This window comes from Pyxicephalus adspersus, chromosome 12, assembly GCF_032062135.1.
Source record: "Pyxicephalus adspersus chromosome 12, UCB_Pads_2.0, whole genome shotgun sequence".
NCBI classification, from domain to species: Eukaryota; Metazoa; Chordata; class Amphibia; order Anura; family Pyxicephalidae; genus Pyxicephalus; species Pyxicephalus adspersus.
In genome coordinates, this window is record NC_092869.1 from 40811503 (window position 1) to 40834129 (window position 22627).

The 22627-nt window shown below is 38.9% G+C and overlaps 1 protein-coding gene across 4 annotated transcripts in view; it reads left to right on the forward strand.

The window, feature by feature from the left end:
- CDC42BPB (CDC42 binding protein kinase beta) overlaps positions 1 to 22627 on the forward strand; it is an 81225-nt gene that overhangs the window by 27381 nt on the left and 31217 nt on the right. For all 4 annotated transcript variants that reach the window (XM_072428299.1, XM_072428301.1, XM_072428302.1 and 1 more), the window contains exons 3-16: positions 1715 to 1798; positions 3409 to 3504; positions 4232 to 4380; positions 8296 to 8389; positions 9825 to 10025; positions 14137 to 14385; positions 14472 to 14551; positions 16356 to 16522; positions 17126 to 17245; positions 18113 to 18246; positions 20108 to 20350; positions 20555 to 20665; positions 21324 to 21568; positions 22496 to 22601. In XM_072428299.1, the coding sequence (XP_072284400.1) occupies positions 1715 to 1798; positions 3409 to 3504; positions 4232 to 4380; positions 8296 to 8389; positions 9825 to 10025; positions 14137 to 14385; positions 14472 to 14551; positions 16356 to 16522; positions 17126 to 17245; positions 18113 to 18246; positions 20108 to 20350; positions 20555 to 20665; positions 21324 to 21568; positions 22496 to 22601 (2079 nt within the window). The remainder of the gene's footprint in view (positions 1 to 1714; positions 1799 to 3408; positions 3505 to 4231; positions 4381 to 8295; positions 8390 to 9824; positions 10026 to 14136; positions 14386 to 14471; positions 14552 to 16355; positions 16523 to 17125; positions 17246 to 18112; positions 18247 to 20107; positions 20351 to 20554; positions 20666 to 21323; positions 21569 to 22495; positions 22602 to 22627) is intronic.

The window sequence follows — 22627 nt, forward strand, 5'->3', positions numbered from 1 at the left end:
CTAGATGTTGCAAGTAAAATAGGCTGGAGTGCCAACATAAATAGGTTTTTGTGTAAGAAAACGCCCAGTGAATTTATATAAAACATAAATGGGCTTATGTACAAAGAAGTACTGGATGCCATAACAGCCATTTAGAATTTACTGTTCACTACTCTGACCACTTTAAAGAACAACTGCAGGAATATATCTATAGAAAGACCCATTAGTGCACAGATACATTCCTCACAGAGTCATAAAACTATTCAGCAATTCTACTAGTGTAAATACCTGAAATCTTTCAGGCTGAATTGTCTTACAGGAGGAAGAGAGCTCAGACTGGTGTCACTAATATTCTGATGTTTTCTTGCTTTTAAAATCACATGCATCAGCACAGCACCTTTTTAAACGCCTTTTACAAAAAAAATCTAATTTTTAAAGCAGAAAAATCTTTTGTTTTTATTCAGTGACTGTTAGTTGCATAGTCAAGTTGAAAAAGACATAAGTCCATCAAGTTCAACCACTAGAGAAATAAACATATCCCAAATAAAAAAAACCCTATAGACATAGTTGACCCAGAAGAAGGCAAAAAAAAAACCTTATAAAGGCTGGTTTCATTTTCTTCAACAAAGGGAAAAATTCCTTCCTGATCCCGTCAGGCAATCGGATGTTCCCTGGATCAGCAGTTTCTGTTATTTTACTTTAAATCCCTAATCCCCAGATATATTCTGTTCTTCTAGAAATCATCCATCTTTTTCCTAAAACAATCTATAGTAGTTGCTGAAACTACTTCCTGAGGGAGCCGATTCCACATTTTCACAGACCTTACAGTGAAGAATCCCTTCCTTATCCGGAGCCGAAACTTCTTTTCCTCCAGATGCGAAGAGGGCCCCACTTGTCCTTTGTAATGATCTTATAGTGATTAATCAGGAAGAGTATCTCGGATGCATACACTGTATGTGTCAAGTGAGCTTTAGAGTACAGTCAAAAGAAGTATACAAATTTGCAGGACCTCCCATGTAAAAAGTTCAGAGGCATAGGAGACATGTTTGCCGTCCTAACCCCATAAACAGCTTGGGGAATGCTTATTTTCTCTTTTAGCACGTTTGTACAAAGCCGGTTGGTTTCACCAGATTGGTGTAGAGTAATTTGTGGGTGGCCTTCAGATATCTGACCTCAACCATCCTGAGCTCCCTTGGAATGAATTGGAATGCATTTGGCACACCAGGTCTTTTTGTCCACATTGCTGCTTGATTTCATGATTGTCTTTGCTGAATGGGCAATCCTTTCTACAGGCACACTCTAGACTTTTTACAGACACACTCCAATGTCTTGTAGAAAACCTTCCTAAGAGAAATAATATATAGAGGTTCTGCGTATTAAAGCCTGTGCCAACACATTCATAAAGGTTTAATAATTGTCTATAATCCATCGGTTGTGCAGTGTACCAGTACAATGATAGCGGTACAATGCTGGGTCACTGATATTGGTGAAGAGCAGTATAGCTCTTTATTTGCAAGCCATATGTATGAAAGTTTTAGTTTACCTTCTGGATGCTTTCATATATATGATCACAATTTAGCAGAAAGAAAGTTTAGGGTTAAATGAAATCTCCTTTTTTTTAAATTTCCTGTATTAAAGTGAATATTAGAAAGTCAGAATCCAATTTTACAATTGTTTCCAGGCGCAATGATACGATGATATTTGAAACTGTCTTGTCACTATCTTTTTCTTGTAGGTTGCTGTAGTTCGAATGAAAAGCACTGAGCGTATATACGCCATGAAAATCCTGAACAAATGGGAGATGCTCAAGAGAGCAGAAGTAAGTCTCTGTCTTCATATCTTGGGGGGGTTCTTTATTAGAAAGCAGCGAGGTGGTGTGATGAAGCAGAACGTGACAGCACCTCTGGGCGTGCACAATGTCATGTTCATCATTTTACTGTCTGATCTGCTTCTGATGTCGCATGGCTGTCCGATAGAATAACTGTAAGGCTGGGTCACAACTGCAAGGGTTAATGTCTGGATAATAGAAGATTTCCTGGCTGAAGTGCTTAGTATTGTATCAGAAGCATCTTATGAGGATCTGTTCTTTTGTCAGTTTATTCTGTGGAATGGGTCCGTTCACAGCAGGTTTGACCCATCTTAACATGCAGTGAATAAAAGAGACAAGTCACGCCATGTCCGTGTGGTCATCCAGAACTCTTGCCCTCGTTCCTTTTTTGTTGACTACCTCATGTTTACCTAATCTGTATTTTTAAATTCTAAAATGCCTTGAACATTATCCTAATGCATTACATGCACACTTGCTCATATTCATCTTTCAAAAATACTGCAAATGCCAAAAATACTTGTTTAACGTCCAAAAATCCAGACGCTAGACTACAAGACAGCTCATCTTCTCTTTATATCAGTGACATAGGAGATTTGTCTGCAGGGCAGCAGGCATGACAACAACTTGGAATTTCATTGCAACAGAGGCAACGTTGTCAGCCTACAACAGGAATTTAGGAGCTTTTTGGATTTCCGGTATCGACAAGTATTTTTCTTTACTTGAAGCATTTTGTAAAGAGACAAAAAGCACACGTATTGCAAAGATGTATTGGCCTTCTAAAATGGTTTAAAAAAAGAATACTATATGCTCTATACAGTAGTCTATTAGCAGCATGTTGAAATATGACAGATCAAGCAGAGGTTGATGACCATACACTGATCATACCATCTTTTTCATCTGAGATCTCCTACCTGTGGAAGCAGCAAAAACAGCCTCAAACCAACCATTCTCTGACAAATCGATCGACACTCTGATGCTGGGATCCTAAATTTGGATGACTTGTTGTAGGGTTAGATCCACACTTTGGTTACAGGGTTTAAAGTGGAAAGTGTTCAAAGAGCCACTTGGCAATCAGGGAGGTTTTTATTGCATAAAGGGTCAGGTGATGTCCTTTCTGTAATAACTATTCTTGGATTGACACCCAGCTGGTAAATTTCAGGGAGGTGTTCATTCACAGCTCTGCATTTGTTGTCAGGGATATCCGGCAATTTCAGCTTCCCCTACTTGTGCTGGGATCAATGCATGGGAATTAGGTCATCCGGCCACATCCAATCCAAAGATTGGCATGTGGAAAAAATAAAGGGAGAAGATGGCGGTGCTTGCGACGGAATAGGGACAGGTGAGTATTGATTGGGATTACTCTTTAGGGAGTTTTGCCACTTAGGTGAACTGCAGTCTTTATTTGCTTTCCGAAACTTTCACCAAAACATATGAACATATAAAAACTGCATTGTAATAAAAGATTGTGGTGTGTGTAGCCAGCTTTATTGATGCCATTTATCAGTCATGCAGTTGTGTAGACTTTGTGCACCGTTAGTAAAGAGTTGCTGGTAGTTGTCTTTCGATGTGAGGAACTGATCCAATTTATTTCTTCTGTACAGACGGCCTGTTTCCGGGAAGAGAGGAACGTGTTAGTAAACGGAGACTGTCAGTGGATCACTACGTTACACTACGCCTTTCAGGATGAAAACTTTTTGGTAAATATTCATATCCTATGAAATATGTAATGGCATTCTGGATTAATTGCTAGTACTCCAAGGTTTGGAACTTGACCTGGACACTTGGAGTTTGGAGCTTGACAGGATAAATTACTTCTCCACAGAATAGTTTTTTGTCTTTTAAGGGGCAAAAGACTTTGATATTTGTAAGTGATATTAGATTGTGAGATTCTCCAGTGAGTAGCAGTGACATGACCTGGAGCTCTGTAAAGTGCTGCAACATTTATTAGCTTTTTTATAAATAAATAGTAATTATACAAAAATAATAATGTTTTAGCCTTTCTTGCTGTAGGCAGCCATACTCGAGTATCTTATTTATTTGGGTGGGGACCCTTAATAACAATTACATAGTACAGAGCTGTACTTGCCAAAAGACATGGGTAGAGTTTGAGTCAAAATCAAACCGCAGCAGTTTTGCAGTTAATGTATCTCCTTGTTGCTTTCCTCTGTAATGTCTTTAATAAGGGTTGAGGGGTGCTCTCAATACTCTTTGCATTCTATAAAGCATGAAACCATATCTTGTATCGTTGGACTATAAAATATTGTTGGACTATAAAATAGCATCATCCCTCAATCAATCCCTCATCCCCACCAAATATGTGTGAAGTTTTTTTGAAATTGAAAAAGTCTTCTACTTACAACTAATTTATTGATGAATTTGTGTCACTGCTAATAGTTAATTCCACCTTCTATGTTTGACTTGCAGTATCTAGTCATGGATTATTATGTCGGTGGGGACCTTTTAACCCTGCTCAGTAAGTTTGAAGACCGGTTACCAGAAGACATGGCCAGGTTTTACCTCGCAGAAATGGTGCTGGCCTTACATTCAATTCATCAACTACACTATGTACACAGGTAAAAAATTCACAATGCTGGGTAACCAAATCTGCTTGAACTAGAACATTGTTAACCTAGAACCACGGTTATCACTTTTGCTTATGATTCCATGCATCTACAGTAAGGGGTGTGCTTTTTATATCCTCTTGAATTCCCCAACCACATAAGTGTGCTCTAAAGAGAATGAGGCAGCAGGAAATGCAGGTTTAATGAGTCGGACAATGTAAGAGGCGTTGTGCATCTTTCTTCCTTAATGTTTACATTAACAAATGGTTACATTATTGAATTCCTCTAGATCGGCCTTTAAAAACATTTTTAACATGAGGGAACCCTTGAAATAATTTGTAGGTCTTCAGGAAACCCCTTTTATAATTACTATATCCAAAGCTCACTGTATATTAGCATGATGGTCAATAGAAAGAATGCCATTTACATTTCTGGCCAATGGGAACAATCTCACACCTACAGCTAACCAAAAAGATTGGTGTCTGCGAGATCTGATCTGAGCGGCACAAATTGCTCGAGGACCCCCTAGAAACCTCTGGTGGAACCCTGGTTGAAAAATGCTGGTCTAGCAGTTAGGGGATCTGGCATAAATTCTAGGCAATGAAGGCCAGCATTGGTAGCAAACTGCCCCTGGACACAGGATGCAGCTGACATGAAAAGCACAAATTGCCTTAAGGAACCCCTAGCAACCCCTGCAGAAACCCTAGGGTTCTATGAAATCGTGGTTAAAAAATACTGCTTAAGATGAACAAGGTGACTGGGTCTTTTTAGTGTACAGAGTGGAGGTTCACTTTCAAAAATGTTCCCATTTGGAATATCTGAAATTTGTGAAATTGACAATCCTTGAAGTAATGAAAACAGCGTCCTGTGAACATTTCACATAGACTGCGATCTTATTCTGGCCTTGTGCATTTGCTCCTCCATTTCTTTTTTTTTTTTTTTTTTACCGTAATGTGCACTGTCACAATAACTACGCCCACATGTCTGCTTACTTTGGAAAATCGGCTTGTAGACCATTCAGTCAATATTTGCTCTAGCTGCCTGTTTTTATTTTGCAATGCCAGAAGCAGCAGAAACAGCCAAGCTTCTTCAGTGACAGCAGCATTCCTTCATCTGCGTTAACACTTTCACTTCATTCTCTCAAGCGTTTGTTCTCAGCTATATTTCCACTTCATCGTAATACTGGCTTTGCTTTGCTGCTTCCTTCGTTTAATGAAGGCAAACAGATAGAGATCAAAGTGAGCATGTAGTTTTCACATTTCTTGATAGTGTAGCATTCTTAACAAACCATCCTAATATTTTTTTTAAGGATAAAATGTAAAAAAAAAATAAAAAAGAAACTGGATACATATAACAAAATGAAAATAACAGATAGTTTTTTTTTAGTGTTTTAATAATTTTTTGCTTTTAAAATCCTGGTGCATGGGGACACAGCAACAGATTTATTGTAACGTCCCCCTTCTTCTGTGATTTGAATACTTATTCTCCTTTTGCTCTTCACTTTTCTGTTCAATCATTTGGAAAGAAGAAAGAGTCCTGTGCAAGCTCTGAGTCTCTTCAACACTTAAACACTACCCAAAACTTTTCTTGTCCTCATGTGATAGTGCTGGTTCAATCATCACACACAATCCTTTGTTAAATGCTTCTCCATAGTATTGTCTGCTGTCCAAGTGCTAAATAAAGAGGTGTAATAGCAAAGGAACAGTGGGAGTGTGTTACTCAGGATAGAGACATTGAAGCAAAGCCTTTGCTATAGTTAAGCTACTAGTTTGTGTAGAAGGGTAGAAATAACGTGGCTCTTGAATTTTTTTTTGTAGTCCCACATACGCAGTGCAAAGGTTATAACCCAATTCCAGCTTATCTTTATTGTAAATCCATTGCCCGGCATAAAAACTTAGTTCTTGCTGCAATGCCTGCCCAGTCTCCAATGCTTCCCCCCCACAGACTTTCCCACACATGCATTCCTCCACAGATCACACTTTTTTAGTGCCATTCATCCATCAAGGGTAAATGATGGCCAGCATCATTTAACCCCTATTATTATGAGCCAGGGCATCAAAAATGCATCCTTTAATGCCAATTTATCAAGTTACCCAGGGCTTGTTGAAGAATGTTAGTGTCTGCTGCATTCAGTACCCACCAACTGCTGAGAACAGAATATATGTTATCATATGACCAGATGATATTATTGAATATGAAATGTTGATATTAATGAAATATTGAAATAAAGATAAATGCTAGGGGGCAGTTGAACATGAGGACTGATAGGTAGGAGTGCTTTTGTAGGATGGACTTGAGCTTTGATCCCCTGGAATAGCAAAATGTATTTTTCCTCTGGCTAGTTAGTGTTATAGTCTTTTATTTTTTTATGGTGTAGCGTAAAATTTCTCTTGTAAAATATGAACAGCAGTTCATTTTTTTAGAAAAGCAGATTTTTAAGAAAAAAACTGACTATACATCAGAAATGTTTGATTGTGCCCAGCCGCAGGCCGTCTGTTTTCACACAACCACTTTGTCTTTGTTCCTAGTGCCACCTTATTAAATCAGCCGAGTAGAGTTCACTGATTTGACAGCCGGGGTTGGATTTCTGCTAGAGCGTCAATGTTCTACAACTGCCTCTCTCCCATTGTTCAGTATTGGTAAACAAGGGTAGAGACAGAACAGACTGTGCCGTCCGCTTCCCATTGTAAAGTTCAGGGATTTGGTTAGCCACTCAGGTAGGGCTTAGTCAGTGCGTCAACTGATTTCATGATCGGTTAAAGCGTACCTAAACTCAGAATTTTTACTTTACACAACCCCTTTATTTAAAGTAAAATTTTGTTAGTGTATTTTTTCAGTGGAACACCCTCCCTTTATTAAAAAAAAAAAAAAAAAAAAAAAAAAGCAGCACCGCCGTCTTTATTCGCGATCGCCTAGGTGAACAAGAATGAATGGGACCGCAGAGCCTCCGGGGATACACATTCTGGGAGGTTCTTGGCTGCTCTCGGGCATGTGCCGAAGGTGCCCTTTCTTCAATAGGGGAAAAAAAAAATCTCGATTTCACATGTACACAGTGAGATCGGCAAGTTTTTTCCCCCAATCTACGTCACCCAATCTCACGCCTGTGCAGTGGGAGATGGGATGACATAGGAAGAAGAGAGGAGAAGATGGCGGTGCCTGACATTCCCTCTGTGCGGGGCCAAAGACTGATATCGGGGCGACGCGGGACCCGATGGAAGAAACCTCCTGACAGATGGACTGATCTGCGGGATTGAATATGATTTTTGTTTTGGGTTTACTTCCGTACATTGGTGTATTCTTTTGGCTGGTTTTTACATCCCGTTCAACATTTGACATGAAATGAAAACATTATTTTGCTAGCACCATTCAGAAATGATTTTTTGCTTTAAGTAAATTTTTTGTGGGTTTTGTCATATTTAATTATAGGCATGACTACAATATTATTTTGGCAATGTTTTTAATTATCTTGTACTATTATACAATGAGTAAACATGGCCATGTACAGAATAATGTGCAAAGATAGAAGCGCAAAATAGTTAGCACTGAACTTTATTTGGGGTTATGTAAGAGAAAGATGGATATTTCTCCATAAATTCACTACAGTTGTAGGTTGAGACATTATACATACATACATACATACATACATACATGTATATAAGCTGGGTGGGCAGAAGCTGTAGGAGGGTGGGAGCCCCTGTATTGTGACCCAACTCTTCAGTAACCAATATACATTCCAAGGTGCCTTTTATTATACAAAACTGTATGTTTAAAAATAACCTCTGTTATAATGTAAATGATTAATTTTATTGTTTGTGAATGTTCAGTTTGATTTGCCCAATGTTGCAACAGAATGACTTTATGAGCATTTGGCTGGTTCACTTAGTCAATAGATATAAAACATTTTATACCTGTTTGTTTTCTTTACAGGGATATAAAGCCAGATAATGTACTTTTGGACATGAATGGACATATTCGTCTGGCCGACTTTGGCTCGTGTTTAAAGATGAATGATGACGGAACGGTAATTGCTGCTCTTTACCATTTAAATGTGATGTGCACAAATGGAAATCAAGAGTTGTTCATTCCAGCTGTGGAACCTAGTAAATAGTTGACTGAGTTAAACTGTTTTTGCACATATGCAAAGCTGCAACTTACATGCACTATAGTAATAGGCCTCCATGAACTTTTTTCATGGTTATGAATGAAAAACCTCAGGCTTTCGACGTCCAATCAGGGAGGTTTCCCTTCACTTTGTTCCAGAGAAACAGTAGTAAATAATGAAAGTTTGAGAGAAGTGCCTAGAAATCTCACCTTTGATGGTTACTACCAAAGCAGGTATCCCCCTTTGCACGACATCTTCTTTTCTATAAAACATTTGGATTTATCCTGACTTGGTCTCCCTCCCTACTCTACTATAAACAAAAAAATTATTGATGGAAGTTCTACTTTGGGGATAATTTCAAGAATTATTTTGTGTTTTTGTGAAGATAGTGGGAAAGGTTTGGGAACATATGCTGACCAGGAGTGGCTGCCACCCCCACCCCCTGCTGATCAGCTATTTAGAGAGATCTTTTAATCTGCTTCTAGACTTTTTATCTGCTTCACTCAGCTTGGCCTCAGAAGCTCAATGAAATTAAAACCTCCTTCTTTAATATCTGGTCCTTATTTACATCAAGGAATTTAAGACTATGTGCTAACATACCTAAGACTTAGAAAAAAGGTGTATAAACCTGGACTTAAAGTGAACCTGTGCTTTACCATCATAGAGCAAGGAAACCGTTTATGTACCTGCCGCCCCTCCTAGTTGCTTAGGCTTACTTTTTCTTTTATTCAGCCATCAGGAGATAATTATCTGGTACCTTCAGGTATGAGGAACATGTCACTCATTTACCTTCCTCCTGTTGCATCGGGACCTGAGCAAACAATAATCAGGCCCAAGTGCCATCACACGGGGCCAAGGAAATTAATAGACCCGTGTAGGCAATAATTGAGCATGCATAGGGATTCTCTTTTTTTTCTATTCAATCCAGCAAACAGAGCAGTAGCTAGGTAAAGGAAAGGGTTATTGTATGAAACTACAGAGTGCAGTTAAAGTAATGTAGATATATACTAAAAAGATATAAAAAAAATAAATGGCCATAATTCTGGCCAGTTAAGATGGCTGAAGATCCTGAACCCAAACAAGTGATATTCTTGACCCCAGCAAGGGAAGGCAAGTTTTGTTCCACTCCTTTATTATTTTCTTTGCTTTGCCCTGCTTGTACAAAACACAGGCTCACATTAAAGAGACGACACATTCAGAATAAAGTAGTGATGACACTAAATCCACCCCTCCTTTCTTGCTGGGTACTTTTTATGCTTAGTGTAGAGATTGGTGGATGATGTAGTTTCATACCTTCGGGTTTTCACAATTTTGAAGTCCAATAAGCTAATCAGATTTGTCTTCCTTTATGCAGGTGCAGTCATCTGTTGCGGTAGGAACACCCGATTATATCTCTCCTGAAATCCTGCAAGCCATGGAGGATGGGATGGGGAAATACGGGCCAGAATGTGACTGGTGGTCCCTAGGGGTCTGCATGTATGAAATGCTGTATGGAGAGACACCTTTTTATGCCGAGTCTCTGGTGGAGACATACGGGAAGATCATGAACCATGAGGTAAATATCATTAAATGCTGACATGCTTTTCTAAAGACAACATAAACTCGTAAGTCAACCTAAGAGAAACTATTACTTTACCCATTCGAGTTTCTCCTATACACTAACCCAACCACCCCATGTAATTTTCAGTGTGGAATGGAGTCTGACAACATGACTGCCCCCCACACACACATGACAGTGTTCCTGGTACACTTAATCGTAAGCATTGCCACATGGACATGCTCAACCAAACCCTGAAATCTCACTGCCGTAGGGCAACAAAGTGATGGATTTCTACAGAGTGCTTAGATTGGAGATAATAAAGGGAGCAAGTCATCAGCAGATGCTGTCAATTGCAAAGTGATTATATCTTTTTGTTCTCCCAACAGTACATTATCTGCTTTCAAACCCAAAGGGCACTGAAATACCTTTTGGAGGCTTTGGGATTTTATATTAGATTGGCAGTTGATAGGGGAATAGTATTGTATTTAGGTTGCTCCTTGAAGATGGACCGCTTATTTCAATCCAAGTCAAAGCAGGTCTTCTATCTTAACTGTCTGGCAGTAAAGCAGAAAGTAAACAAAGCCCTGGAAGGCTGCTAGCTATGCAGCTTGAGTCATGCCTTCTCCGTAAACAAGCATACTGGTTTTATTTTAGAGTCTACCGGTCAAGTGCACATGCATAATTCATTGTAAAAGTGCACTTAGCCTTTAGTGGAGTATATTACACAGCATTTTATAAAGCATGAAAGCATTTGCATAATTTCCTGCCCCATAGACATTTACAGTGTGATTTATTACAGTGAACCATTCAAATTATGTTTAGTATAAAGCAAATTTGTCTACCAAGGATTTTTGGAACTGTAGGAGGATACCATTGCTTGTGGAGAAACTTTCACAAGATCATACACAAATTCCATGCCAGGCTTCATGGGCAAACCTTTAGTAGGGTCGTTTTATATCCTCAGCCAGGCCTTTTAGTAGAGTGAGAGGGTGCAGCCATTGAATGCCAGTGTAGATTGTGATAGGACAAGGAAACAACTGGGTTTCTTTTTTCCTCTTTTTTTATAGTTACCATTTATAGTGTCACATAGTGAAATGAAAGGGAGTAACATATTCATATTAATAATAATGTTAATTTGTATTGTACTACCAAAAGGAACCTTCATTTTGCCATGGAAGCTAGTGTTTTCCCCAGAATTATTTTTTTAATCCGGGTGGAAAGAAGCTAAAGGCTGGTGGCTGCCCCTGTATTTTGACCCAACCCTTCAGTAACCACACAAAATAGCTGGGTGGTTACTGAAAAGTGCTGGGTGGTGTTCCCAGCTAAAAGTAGCTAGGGAGAACACTGGAAGCTTTATTAGATGGGTTTCATAATTTACCTAAAATCATAGTGGGAAAAAGGCAGGGCTAATTATTTGCAAGATACATAAGTCCTTCCTGATTGAAATGGAGGCAACAATTTCTTGCCATGTTAGCCAACTTTACAGCGTGTTATTTCCTTCTAGACAGTTGCACTTTAAATGTTTGCAGTGCATTTATTAATTTGTAGTTGCTGAGCGTCTGATAGGATTACACTGTCTGCATTGTATTGTCCTGGGCAGATAAACGATTACAGTATGTATGTAATTAAGTAAGGCAGATCCTGCTCCTGATATTCCTGTTGCACAGACAGCTGTACTATGGTTTATGGCAGCTCTCCAGTTTTGTGTAGAGAAAATGTGGCGACGCTGGCACCATATCAAACCGCCTGTCTCACACTCCATGGTGCCAGAGCAGTTAACATTTCATTCACAACATTTCTGAGGATTTCAGATAACACTGCTCAACATCCAGGCTTTAAAGGTCAGTTCCACCTAGAAAAAAAAATTATGATGTTTCGTTTTTTTGCCAAATGCTGGCAAATCATATTACACAATAGATCATTCCTTCATATTAGGACTTTGGTAATAAGATATCATCCATAGATTGGTGGAGAAAATAAAAAAAGGTGTGAGCTCCAATATGGGTGGAAACAGGTAATGAACACTTGAATTTTCCTGCTTTAAAAGGCCTTGATGTAGTGTAAGTTCTGCCAAATGTGAGTACAGAAAAGTTCAAAGCTCATCCTGGCTCAAGTTGCTATCAGTGTTTCTCAACCAGGGTTCCTCCAGAGGTTACTAGTCCTCCTTGAGCAATGATCAATTTTTGCCTCTCAGGTCAGCTTAGGTGACACCACACATATCTTTTTGGCTATCTGTAAGGATGAAATTCTTCCGAATGACCAGCAATGTAAGAGACAATCATCCCACTAACCAATATAATATGCTCTTATACTGTAAGCTGTGGATATAGTAATTATAGAAAAAGTTCCCTGAAGACCTGAAAGTTATTTCAAGAGTTCCCTTTAATAAAAGGGTTAAGAAACACCGCACCAGCACATGTAATAAAACAATTAGGCACACACTGATGATGTATTCCCAATTAAAGCCTTATTGATTCCTATATAGACGGACAAAGTCCCCATTGTGAATCCACCCACTCTTGACACATTTTATCCTAAACGGGCTTAGCCGTAGAGCTGAGCCACGCCAAGCAATGCGGAGGACAGGTAGGGTTAATACAGTTCAATTTTTTCCCTAAGGTTTGTTTTTCACCTCATATCAGTGTTTGATTTGGGGACCCAGTAGTAGTGGAAAGAGTAACTGTACTTTCATTCTCAGTTAAAAACCCACTTTAAGTATTAAAATGTTTACAGCAGATGTGAATGCAAGAAGCCAAGGCTCTACAGACTACACAATAAAGAAATTAACTCTGCTGATTTGTTGGGTGTGGGATGTACTACAATACAGAATTTTGTTGTAATTTGGTAATTAGTATATATATTTTGTGGGATTATTACATCATAATTATCTTGTCATTTGGAGAGATTACTGTTAGCGTAAAAAAAAATGTCTGGAAGTGAGGGAAAGAACTACAGATGTAAACCTTAAAGTGTACCTAAACTCAACCCTTTTAAAAAAAAAAAAAAAAAAAAAAAGGGTGCAGCACCATCTCAATTCTGGATTGCCTAGGCGGTCAAGAATGAATGGGGGCGCAAAGCCTCCTGGGATACCTGTTACGCATTTCAGGAGGCTCTTGGCTACTCACTCATCATAAACTTTCATCAAAATGTAAAAGCACTTAACAAAAGCACAAAACAAACTCTCACTGACCTCTATGTCTGTAAGTATTGTGGAAAAGTTTATTTTGAAGTTCACAATGTGTGCACTGTGTATTTCTATGAATAACATCTTTGGCAAGCTGCATCTATCTGGGAAATAGCCAGTGTTTCTAAGTTGTTAGGAGCAGATTTTTTTTAATGCAACCATTAGCATGGTTTAATTTCACAGTAACATCAGCTAGATAGATCAGGCTTGTTAACCTCATGCTGCTTGTTAAGAATATGTAAATAATGAAACATTATATACACTGGGAACATCAAGGGAATATGTATAGGAGTTAAAATATATGGCCTGTTTTTAAAGATGCCTTCAGGCGCTTTCATTCTAATTCTTGAATTACATTAGCTGCATACTTTTTGTGGGTTTGGTAACTCAGTAGGTAGTGTAAGTAGAATCCTACAAACTCATTAGCTGCCATCCTGTTCTTGTCCCACCCCGAGACATAGAATTTAAGTGTTAAAGACGATTTTTTGCTTATTATGTAAGGTGACATGGTTCTAAAAAAATCCAGCTTTGCCAGGTTTGTGTTCTGATCCTCGGCCTTTAGTACTTTCTGAATCCCTGACCCAGTTTATGCAGCTCCGGTGTTCCACAAACTGCCTCAGAACCTGTGCCCCAGTTATCTGCATTACTGTTTCAAGTACTTAACTAAAACTACTAAGATCAACTTTACACTTAAGAGAATGGTAGACGAATGCTGGCTTGTCAAGAATTAAGGATACCACTGAGGCTCATGTACAGCGAGACCATGAATACTGTATAATAAGGACAGTCTGGTTTTGTACCTCAAATGCATATTTCATAATAAATGGGTTTTTGGATGGCTTTTTGATTTTGAAAAAGAATGCAACCTAAAGCAAGTATTAAGCTATCTTGACTGTAACAGGATAAGCATTTGGTGATAAAATATTCACTTTTTTGTTCCAGGAACGGTTCCAGTTTCCTTCCCACATTTCAGATGTTTCTGAATCGGCAAAAGACCTGATCCAGCGGCTAATCTGCAGCCGAGAGCGCAGACTGGGACAGAATGGGATTGATGATTTTAAGACTCACCCATTCTTTGAGGGCATCGATTGGGAGAACATCAGAAACATGGAAGCACCTTATATCCCGGATGTCAGCAGCCCTTCCGACACGTCCAACTTCGATGTGGATGATGACATCCTGAGGAATCCTGTACGCTACATACATATTGACACATACAATATTCCTAATATATTTTTTACCTGTCAATGACGTTTGGTTTATTCTGTTTTTCACAGGAAGTCGTTCCGCCAAGTACGCACAGCGGGTTTTCAGGCTTTCAACTACCATTTGTAGGCTTTACTTACACAACGGAAAGGTAATAACTGTATAAATTTAAAGTCACCTTCCTAAAATTCAATGCGATATTCTGGTAAAACATAAAGAAAGGCAGTCACCAGAGGTTATAATGGCTACAGTCAAACTGGTGTCCCTTTCCTTTTTATATTTGTAATTCACTTTTTTGTGCTTTTATAGCTTTCCCTTCTTTAAAGTTTTGTATAATTGTCCTAATTTGGCTTTGTTATCTTTACCTACCTGCCCTTTTCCCGTTTTCCTTCTCTTTTGTGGCTGCATTTCTTTTTCTATGCTCTCCTTGCCATTTTCTTCCTTTCTCCATCCTGCCCTTATAGTTCTCCCCTTCCCATTTTACTCCCATTCATTCCTTCCTATTTCCTTCTCTATCTTATTTTTTTCAGTATCTAGTCATTGTCATTGTTTTCTTTTGCTTATTCCTTTTTGCAAACTGTATTAATTAAACTGAACCCGGCCAACTCACTTTCTCCGAATGATCTTCGGCCACCTTGATTGGTCGTGCTGGCATGACGTGAGTGGGAGTTCCTTTATCTCTGCTCACGCAAGGAAAGCTGTCTCAGCTTAGCTTTGATTTTAGAAACCTGAAGCAACCATGCAAGTAAGATGCATTATTGCGGAAGGGAACTAAAAAAGCTTTCCAAGTTTCAGTTTAAAATTAATGGCATTTGAATTTTCATTTCTTATATAATCCTCAAAAGCCACAAAGGACAATGATCCACTTTGTGTGCACCAGATGCCATTGCAAACCTAGATATTACTTCATAAAAGTAGCAGTGTCATCCATAGCCTGAGCAGAGGGCAAAGCTGATGGAAGCAGCTAGCAGGTCCACCCACTACAAGCTTCCTGCAGAAAACTACAAGGAAAGGGGGTGCAGATACAAGACCAGTCACCCTGCACCAGAGGAGAGGGTAGCTGTGATCTTAATTACAGAAAGTTCCCGCACAGGGGTAAAGTTTAACACTGAACCACTGCACAGAGCAACAAAGCACACTAAGGTTTTAGTAAGAATACTCATGCTTCTTGTATTTCAGACAGTGTTTGCCTATCTGAGAGTTTAGCTTTAAGCTACGTACACACTTCCAATTATTATCGTTGGAAAACGAACGACGAACGTTCATGCACGATATATACGAACGATCGTATAGCACCGATCCTGCACATAGAGTTAACGACACGATCGTTCGTAGATATTGTACACACAATAGATACGATCGTTTGAGCGATAGAGGAACTATGTGCACGACAGGAAAGTGAACGGACGTTCGTTCATCACGCATGCTCTGAACATGGACGATCAACGAACGACCGTACACACGAACGATGTTCAACGATCGTCGTCCAATCTGATCCGTCGGTCCGGTCGTTCATTTCCAGCGACTTTCCTCGTTCGTCGGCGTCGTTGGTTACTTTTTTACGAACGATTTTTTGCCCAATCGATCGTTCGTCGTTCGATTGGAACGATAAAAATTGGAAGTGTGTACGCACCTTTAGTTTTTGTTCTTTGTCCTCCCACACCTCCCTACTTTCCCCACCCTTTTATCTGTTCCTTATCTTTCCTTATTTGTCTATTTACATCCCTTAAAAGTTTTTTTTATTTTCCATGTACTTTTTTTCTTTTTGGGTGCCGCATGTTCTGACACAAGCAAAATGTGTTGCACTCCCCCCCCCCATACAAGAACATTTATGCAAAAATAACTTCCTGTAGTTCCAATCCAATAAAAGTTGACATGTTTAGGTTTTAAGATAAAGTTTTGCAACACAAACATACTGCAAAGTGTAAACAGTCTTTATATTTTCTCCTTCATAGTTGTTTTTCAGACCGAGGCTCCCTGAAGGACATTATCCACACAAATGCTGTGACCAAGGATGAGGATGTACAGCGTGGCCTGGAGAACAGCCTGCAGGTTGATGCCTATGAGCGCAGGATACGACGGTTGGAGCAGGAGAAACTGGAGCTAAATAGGAAGCTGCAAGGTTGGCATTGAGTTTTAATGTAATATAAAGAATTGCATTTTTCCTCATGTACGTTCTACCCTTACTTGGCTTTGACCACCTGGACGAAAGGTCTTGCAGTGGGCCCTACATCACATCCAGGTGCCTTCAGAATTACAATACCATTGAGTCTTTATCCTGTAAAGGATCATTAGATAATCTTTTGGGGAGCATGTCAGAGCAATGGGTGGTCAGATGGCAAGCTGTGGGATCTCTCCTGCCACCAAATTGAGGAAGAGGCAGATCTTTTGGATATAGGTAGAGCTGGGTTGCTCAGAGAATGGGGTTTACATGCTGCATTAAATGTCAATCAATGAAGGTGGGTGTTACTAAGCTGGCTAACAAATCCCCATTATTTCACCCTGCAGAAGGGAATCAAACGACCTAGCAAAGACTCTGGAAATGTTTTTTTGAGTGCAGGTATTGGATGAAACAAGAAAAATATAATTGAAGAACAAGGGTGAAGCTAACATAGTCCAGTGAAATCAATAAACTAATTCTTTATTGGTAATTTGTTATCAGTATAGACGAACTATAACTTGAATTGTCTTGTTCCCTTACTTGCTTAAATTTTAATTTCTCCAGAGTCAACTCAAACAGTCCAGTCTCTCCAGGGCTCCTCTCGAACGATGGGAACTCTAAACCGTGACAAAGAAGTCAGAAAACTAAACGAAGAAATAGAGCGATTAAAAACTAAAATATCAGGTATGCTGCAAATTTTGACTTCATTCTCCAGCTCGTCCTTGACCCTGCATTCCTATGGACAGTGGAGGGCATCTTCTTCCTACGGCACCCAATCTCACACTTTGCAGGCGCAAGATTGAGTGATGTAGATTAGGAAAAAACTGCGCATGTGTGAGATCGGCAATTTTTTCCCCCTGTTGATAAAAGGACTCCTTCTGCGCTCCCATTCATTCTTGATCACCTAGGCAATCGAGAATTAAGGGGCGGTGCTGCTATGTTTTTAACTTAAAAAAGCTTGCACTTAAAAACACAAACAAACGAAATGTTTACTTTAAATAAAAGAGTTGTCTAGCCTTTTATGTAAAGTGAAAATTCTGAGCTTAGGTACGCTTTAAGTCGGGTTAGTATTAATATGACATTTTTTTCTCCAGCCAGTAAGGGGGATCTTTGTCTCATTTTCACATTTTGAGCCGTCATACTCTCAGCTGTGCTGAAAGAAGTTTATTTAGTCAAGTAGTGATTGACATTAGAGACTCCAGGCACAGCAATCTAGTTTTCTAAATTTGATGATCTGGCTGTTCTCCAGCTAATACTCCAATGTAATTCTGTCTCTTTAGGATATGTTTTAAGGCTCATTGTTGGGAGATAAAATGTTGTGAGTTGAAATTGTTACTACATGTTTAACAAATTTTGTGTTATTATCATTAAATAGATATGTGCCTTGGTATTGATGTGCCTTTTTGAAAATGTATTTTTCTCTGTTTCATATTAATTTGACATATCTGTTTTAGGATAATTGAAACTTTAGGCAATCTGCCTGCTGTGAGTGCTCTGAGATTCCTTTGTCATATCAAAAATATTTAAAAACAAATCTGTTTCTGTTGACAGATTCCAGTCGAATAGAACGTCAGCTAGAGGATGCGGTGGGACTACGGCAGCAGCTAGAGGACACTACAAACAAACTGAAAGGCCTTGAAAAGCAGCAGAGAACACTAAGGCAAGAGAGGGATGATCTGCAGAAGGTATGTAATTTGGGAACATTACACGGCTTACATTTATGGTTTTAGAAAAGTAGAAGCGTCACCCCAATGGTTGCCAGATTTTTTTTGTTTCGATAGTGGGTTTACAAGACCTCATTCATTAAAGCTCGATATACTAGCTGCTTGAATGAGTTGCTGATGCGAGCTTTCGCTCAAATAGTCTGTTGCTGTTTCTCACTTGAGTCACATGGCACATTCCACTTTTACTAGTATAGTAAGCCTTGATGAATGGGTCATTTGGAAATCCAGAAATTAGAAATATTTGAAGTTTTCTCCGCAGTGGAAGCGGGGCATGCCTGGTGGGTGAAGCCAGTGAGGTTGTTTAAAGCTTTCCTGAACACACAGTGCTCTACTTCAGTATTCCAGTTGGCTGGCTTATTGAAGTAGATGTTCAAATAGCCTTGATGGGTAAGCGGCTTTGCATGCAGACTTTCCTGTCCACATTGTGATGCTGAGTCTCTGAAAGAACTGATATTCAATGGATAAAAGAAACAGGTCAGGGACAGTCAGGGTTGGGGTAAAAGGGCTAGATGGTGGTGATGTCCATCCAGGAAATTGGGTGGGCTTTGACTTGCTGCAGCTTCTCATGCATGCTTTGAGAGCCATGTCTGATTTGTGTATTAGAATAAAGTAACTCAATCACAGTGGAGTTTATGATAAAAAATAAACTTGTTATTTCATCTTCGCAAAAGAATGACTTTGGGGAGGGAAAAGTGTTAGTGCAGTGTGTGTATTTTTTCCCCCAATATCACCGTTCCAACTAAAATTGCCCGTGTTCATATATATATATTATTATTATTATTTTTTTATCCAAAGACTCCTGAAAGTTGGTATTGCAAAGATACTGTAAAAGGCTAAACAAACACTGTGTGTGGTTCCATAGTTAAACAGGAACAGGATTTGCAAAGTTTTGCCTTTTTTATTTCTTCAGTCTTAAATTTGTTTGTAATCTGATTTGTCTGTGGTATTGTGATTGGCTTTGCCAGTAAAGAAATAGTTTTGCCTCTTGTGCTTCCAATCAACTAAAACGAAAATGTTTTATGAAGCATAATATGTTTTTTATTTTCTCAAGTCCATTTCAACCCTTAGGCTCTGTACCGATTTAAGGTACTAAAAAAAGTCTAATCCGCTAAAATGTGATTGTGAAATGTTGCATTACTTCTCCATACACACGTACACAGGGAACAGATTTGCTTGCCTACACAAGTTTGCTAGACATAAAAGGAGGCTTGTCTGAAAAGCTGAAAGACTTTTATGATCATCATGTGGGGGACATCTGTCCTCCAGGTCCCATGGATTCTAGAGTAGAAAGATGAAAACTGTTAAGACATATCCTGCTAAGAAAATTCTTAGAAGTTGGTATTATATTCTGGAATCTTATACAGATGGTTTTAAATCTATTAGACAAGATAGGACACATCAAATATGTCAAATTTGTGGTAGAGCAGGCAGTCCTGAAATTCAGACAATTGATTTGATTCCATTAATGAAAAACAGATATACAGAATTTGATCAAAATCTGGCCTACGGTGTCCATTTTTAAATGTACATTGTCACTGTCATTGTATATTATTGTATGTATATACGGTATACGCATGTGTAATATATAACTGTATGTGTATATATATATAATATATATAAATATATAATATATATATACACATACATACATGCAGAAGAAGGGATTTAAGATTTACCTTTTTGGTGGGAAATTAGCACTTTCATGTATTATGTACATTTTTGAATGCTGTGGTTTCTACCATCTCCTACAGGACACAGTCTGCCTGTTTTCAGTTTGCTCATCATTAATGTTGCATTCCTTTCCTATCTGAATCTTTTACAGCAACTGTCTGATGCTCAGGAGAGGTTGAAAGCTCAAACGAAAGAACTCAAAGATGCTCATCAGCAAAGGAAGTTTGCCCTGCAAGAATTTTCAGAGCTCAACGAAAAGATGGCCGACCTGCGTTCACAGAAGCAGAAACTGTCACGGCAACTGCGTGACAAAGAGGAAGAACTGGAAGTCGTCATGCAAAAACTGGATTCCATGCGTCAGGACATGCGCAAGTCTGAAAAGGCCAGAAAAGAGGTGACCTTCGATACTTGGTGGTTTTACATCAAATCTGTTGAACTAAACAATGGCTTGCTGAATGCATTAAGTAACTCGCCCTACTCCCCACGTATTCCTATTGGCTAATTAGGCAGCCCAGTGACAGTATTAGCCTTATATTAAAATTTCATATGTGTGTCTGTTTAATACCTTTTAAAAATCCTTTTTTTTTTTCTTCGGCAGCTTGAAGTTCAGCTGGAGGATGTCACAGCTGAGGCTTCTAAGGAGCGCAAATTACGGGAACACAGTGACAATTTTTCTAAGCAGTTGGAAAGTGAACTGGAAGCTCTTAAGGTAAGACAAAATTAGTTTTTTTCTCATGGCCTGTCAGTCACATGATCACCTCTTCTTTAACCATAGTGCCCCCTTTACTCATTGGGGCAGAGAGATTTCTTTGAGGCTTTATTGAATACACATCAAGGGCCACAAAGTAATATAAAGTGATATCGGCTCTATTATACACTACCACTGAAAGTACAATAATATAAGCTTTGCCTACTATTGGTAGGTGGATAAAATGCCCTTAGTTGACTATTTTACACTAAATTCTAATATCTGGGAAAATGAAAAAAAAAATGATTGGCCTTTATGTATCTCTATTCTAGCGATGTGCATGATGCATTTGTTTCTTAAATGAACCTGTGCTCATAGTGTACAGCAGGGGTGCCCAACAGGTGGATCGCAATCTACCGGTAGATCACAAAGGCAACGCAAGTAGATCACGGAGCCCTGCCTTTCAAAATAAACTCTATCTGGCACAGGAGTTAAGTCCAAGTTTTTATTGTTGGTAGATCATTTTGACTTGGTAATTTTAAAAGTAGCTCGCAAGCCAAAAAGTGTGGGCACCCCTGATGTACAGCATGATGATTGTGCTATATATGTGAATATTGGTTCACTTATTTTTGCACAGTTTCTTGGCACGTTGACCTCTGAACCTGTGTTGTTTTTCTAGTTAAAGCAGGGTGGTCGAGGCCTTGGAGTCACCTCTGAGCAGCAACAGGAGCTCTCCAAGGTAAAAACAGAGTTTGAGAAAAAGATTCTGTATTACGAAGAGGAGTTACTGCGAAGGGAGACTTCTCATTCCTTGGAAATAAAGAATGTAAAGAAAGGGATACACGACTTTGAGAGTCAGCATCTCACCCTGAAGAAGGAGATCCTCATGTTAAAGGACAAACTGGAAAAAGCCAAGCGGGAGAGGTCAGAGTTTTGGCATCTCAAATCACCATATTTTTTTTAACACCTAGTTTTAGTCTAAAGCCTAATGCAAATCTTCCAATGTTAGAAGAGCGCTGTAAACACTGGTGAAAGCTGGAGGGGCTAAAATATTTTTTTCCGACCCTGTCCTATAAAGACAATTTATTTAGTTATTTTTTATAAGATATTTTATTGGTATCCTAAAGCATATTCTACTATGCTACTAGATAAGAGGTCATTTGTTCCTATGAATCTTAGTGGTTTATGCGTCTCATATTTTGGTAATCTTAATAGGTTTGGCGTGATTTAGTAGTGCCATTTGCTAAAACCTTCCCAGGAGAAATAAACCTCAAAAATTCAACAGTCACAATTCAAATATTCAATTTCGCCACAGACAGTAAGCGCACCCCTGCTGTTTAATATCAGGCTCTGTTAAAGTCAATATGTCATCAAATAACCAATCACATAAGCAAAATAACCAAAAAAGCTCACCACAAAAGATTTAAAACACTTGTTTTGATGCCTGTGACTGAGCATTATATTTTTGAAGAGCTACAGCAGCAAATCAACCTTTGGAATCTTATACTTCCGGGTTGCATGTCTGCCTCACCTATGTGCCTTCTGATTGCTTGGGGTTCTTCGTTAGTAATTGTATCTATTTGAAATCACATATTGAAGATGTGTTTGTGACAGATTAGTTTTAATTACTTTTAAACCCATTTAGAGCTCCTTATCAAAGCAATTCAAACTATTTAGCAAACCTACCCTTTCATCTTGCTTTTGCATTCCTTTGACATCTGTTATTAAGAGTCATGCCTGCACGCACTTCCAATATATTGCCACTAATGCCACTTGTTGCCATACTGCTAACACAAATCTAGTGTATTAAATACCTTTAATATGAAGTTAATGCTCTGTTGCTTCCTGCAGGCAAAGTGAATTGGAGGAGGCTGTGGGAACGGTAAAAGAGAAATATGAACGGGAAAGAACAATTCTCCTGGAAGATAATAAAAAACTTACTGTGGAGACAGAGAGGGTAAGCCTGCTGGTTTTGTTGCTCAA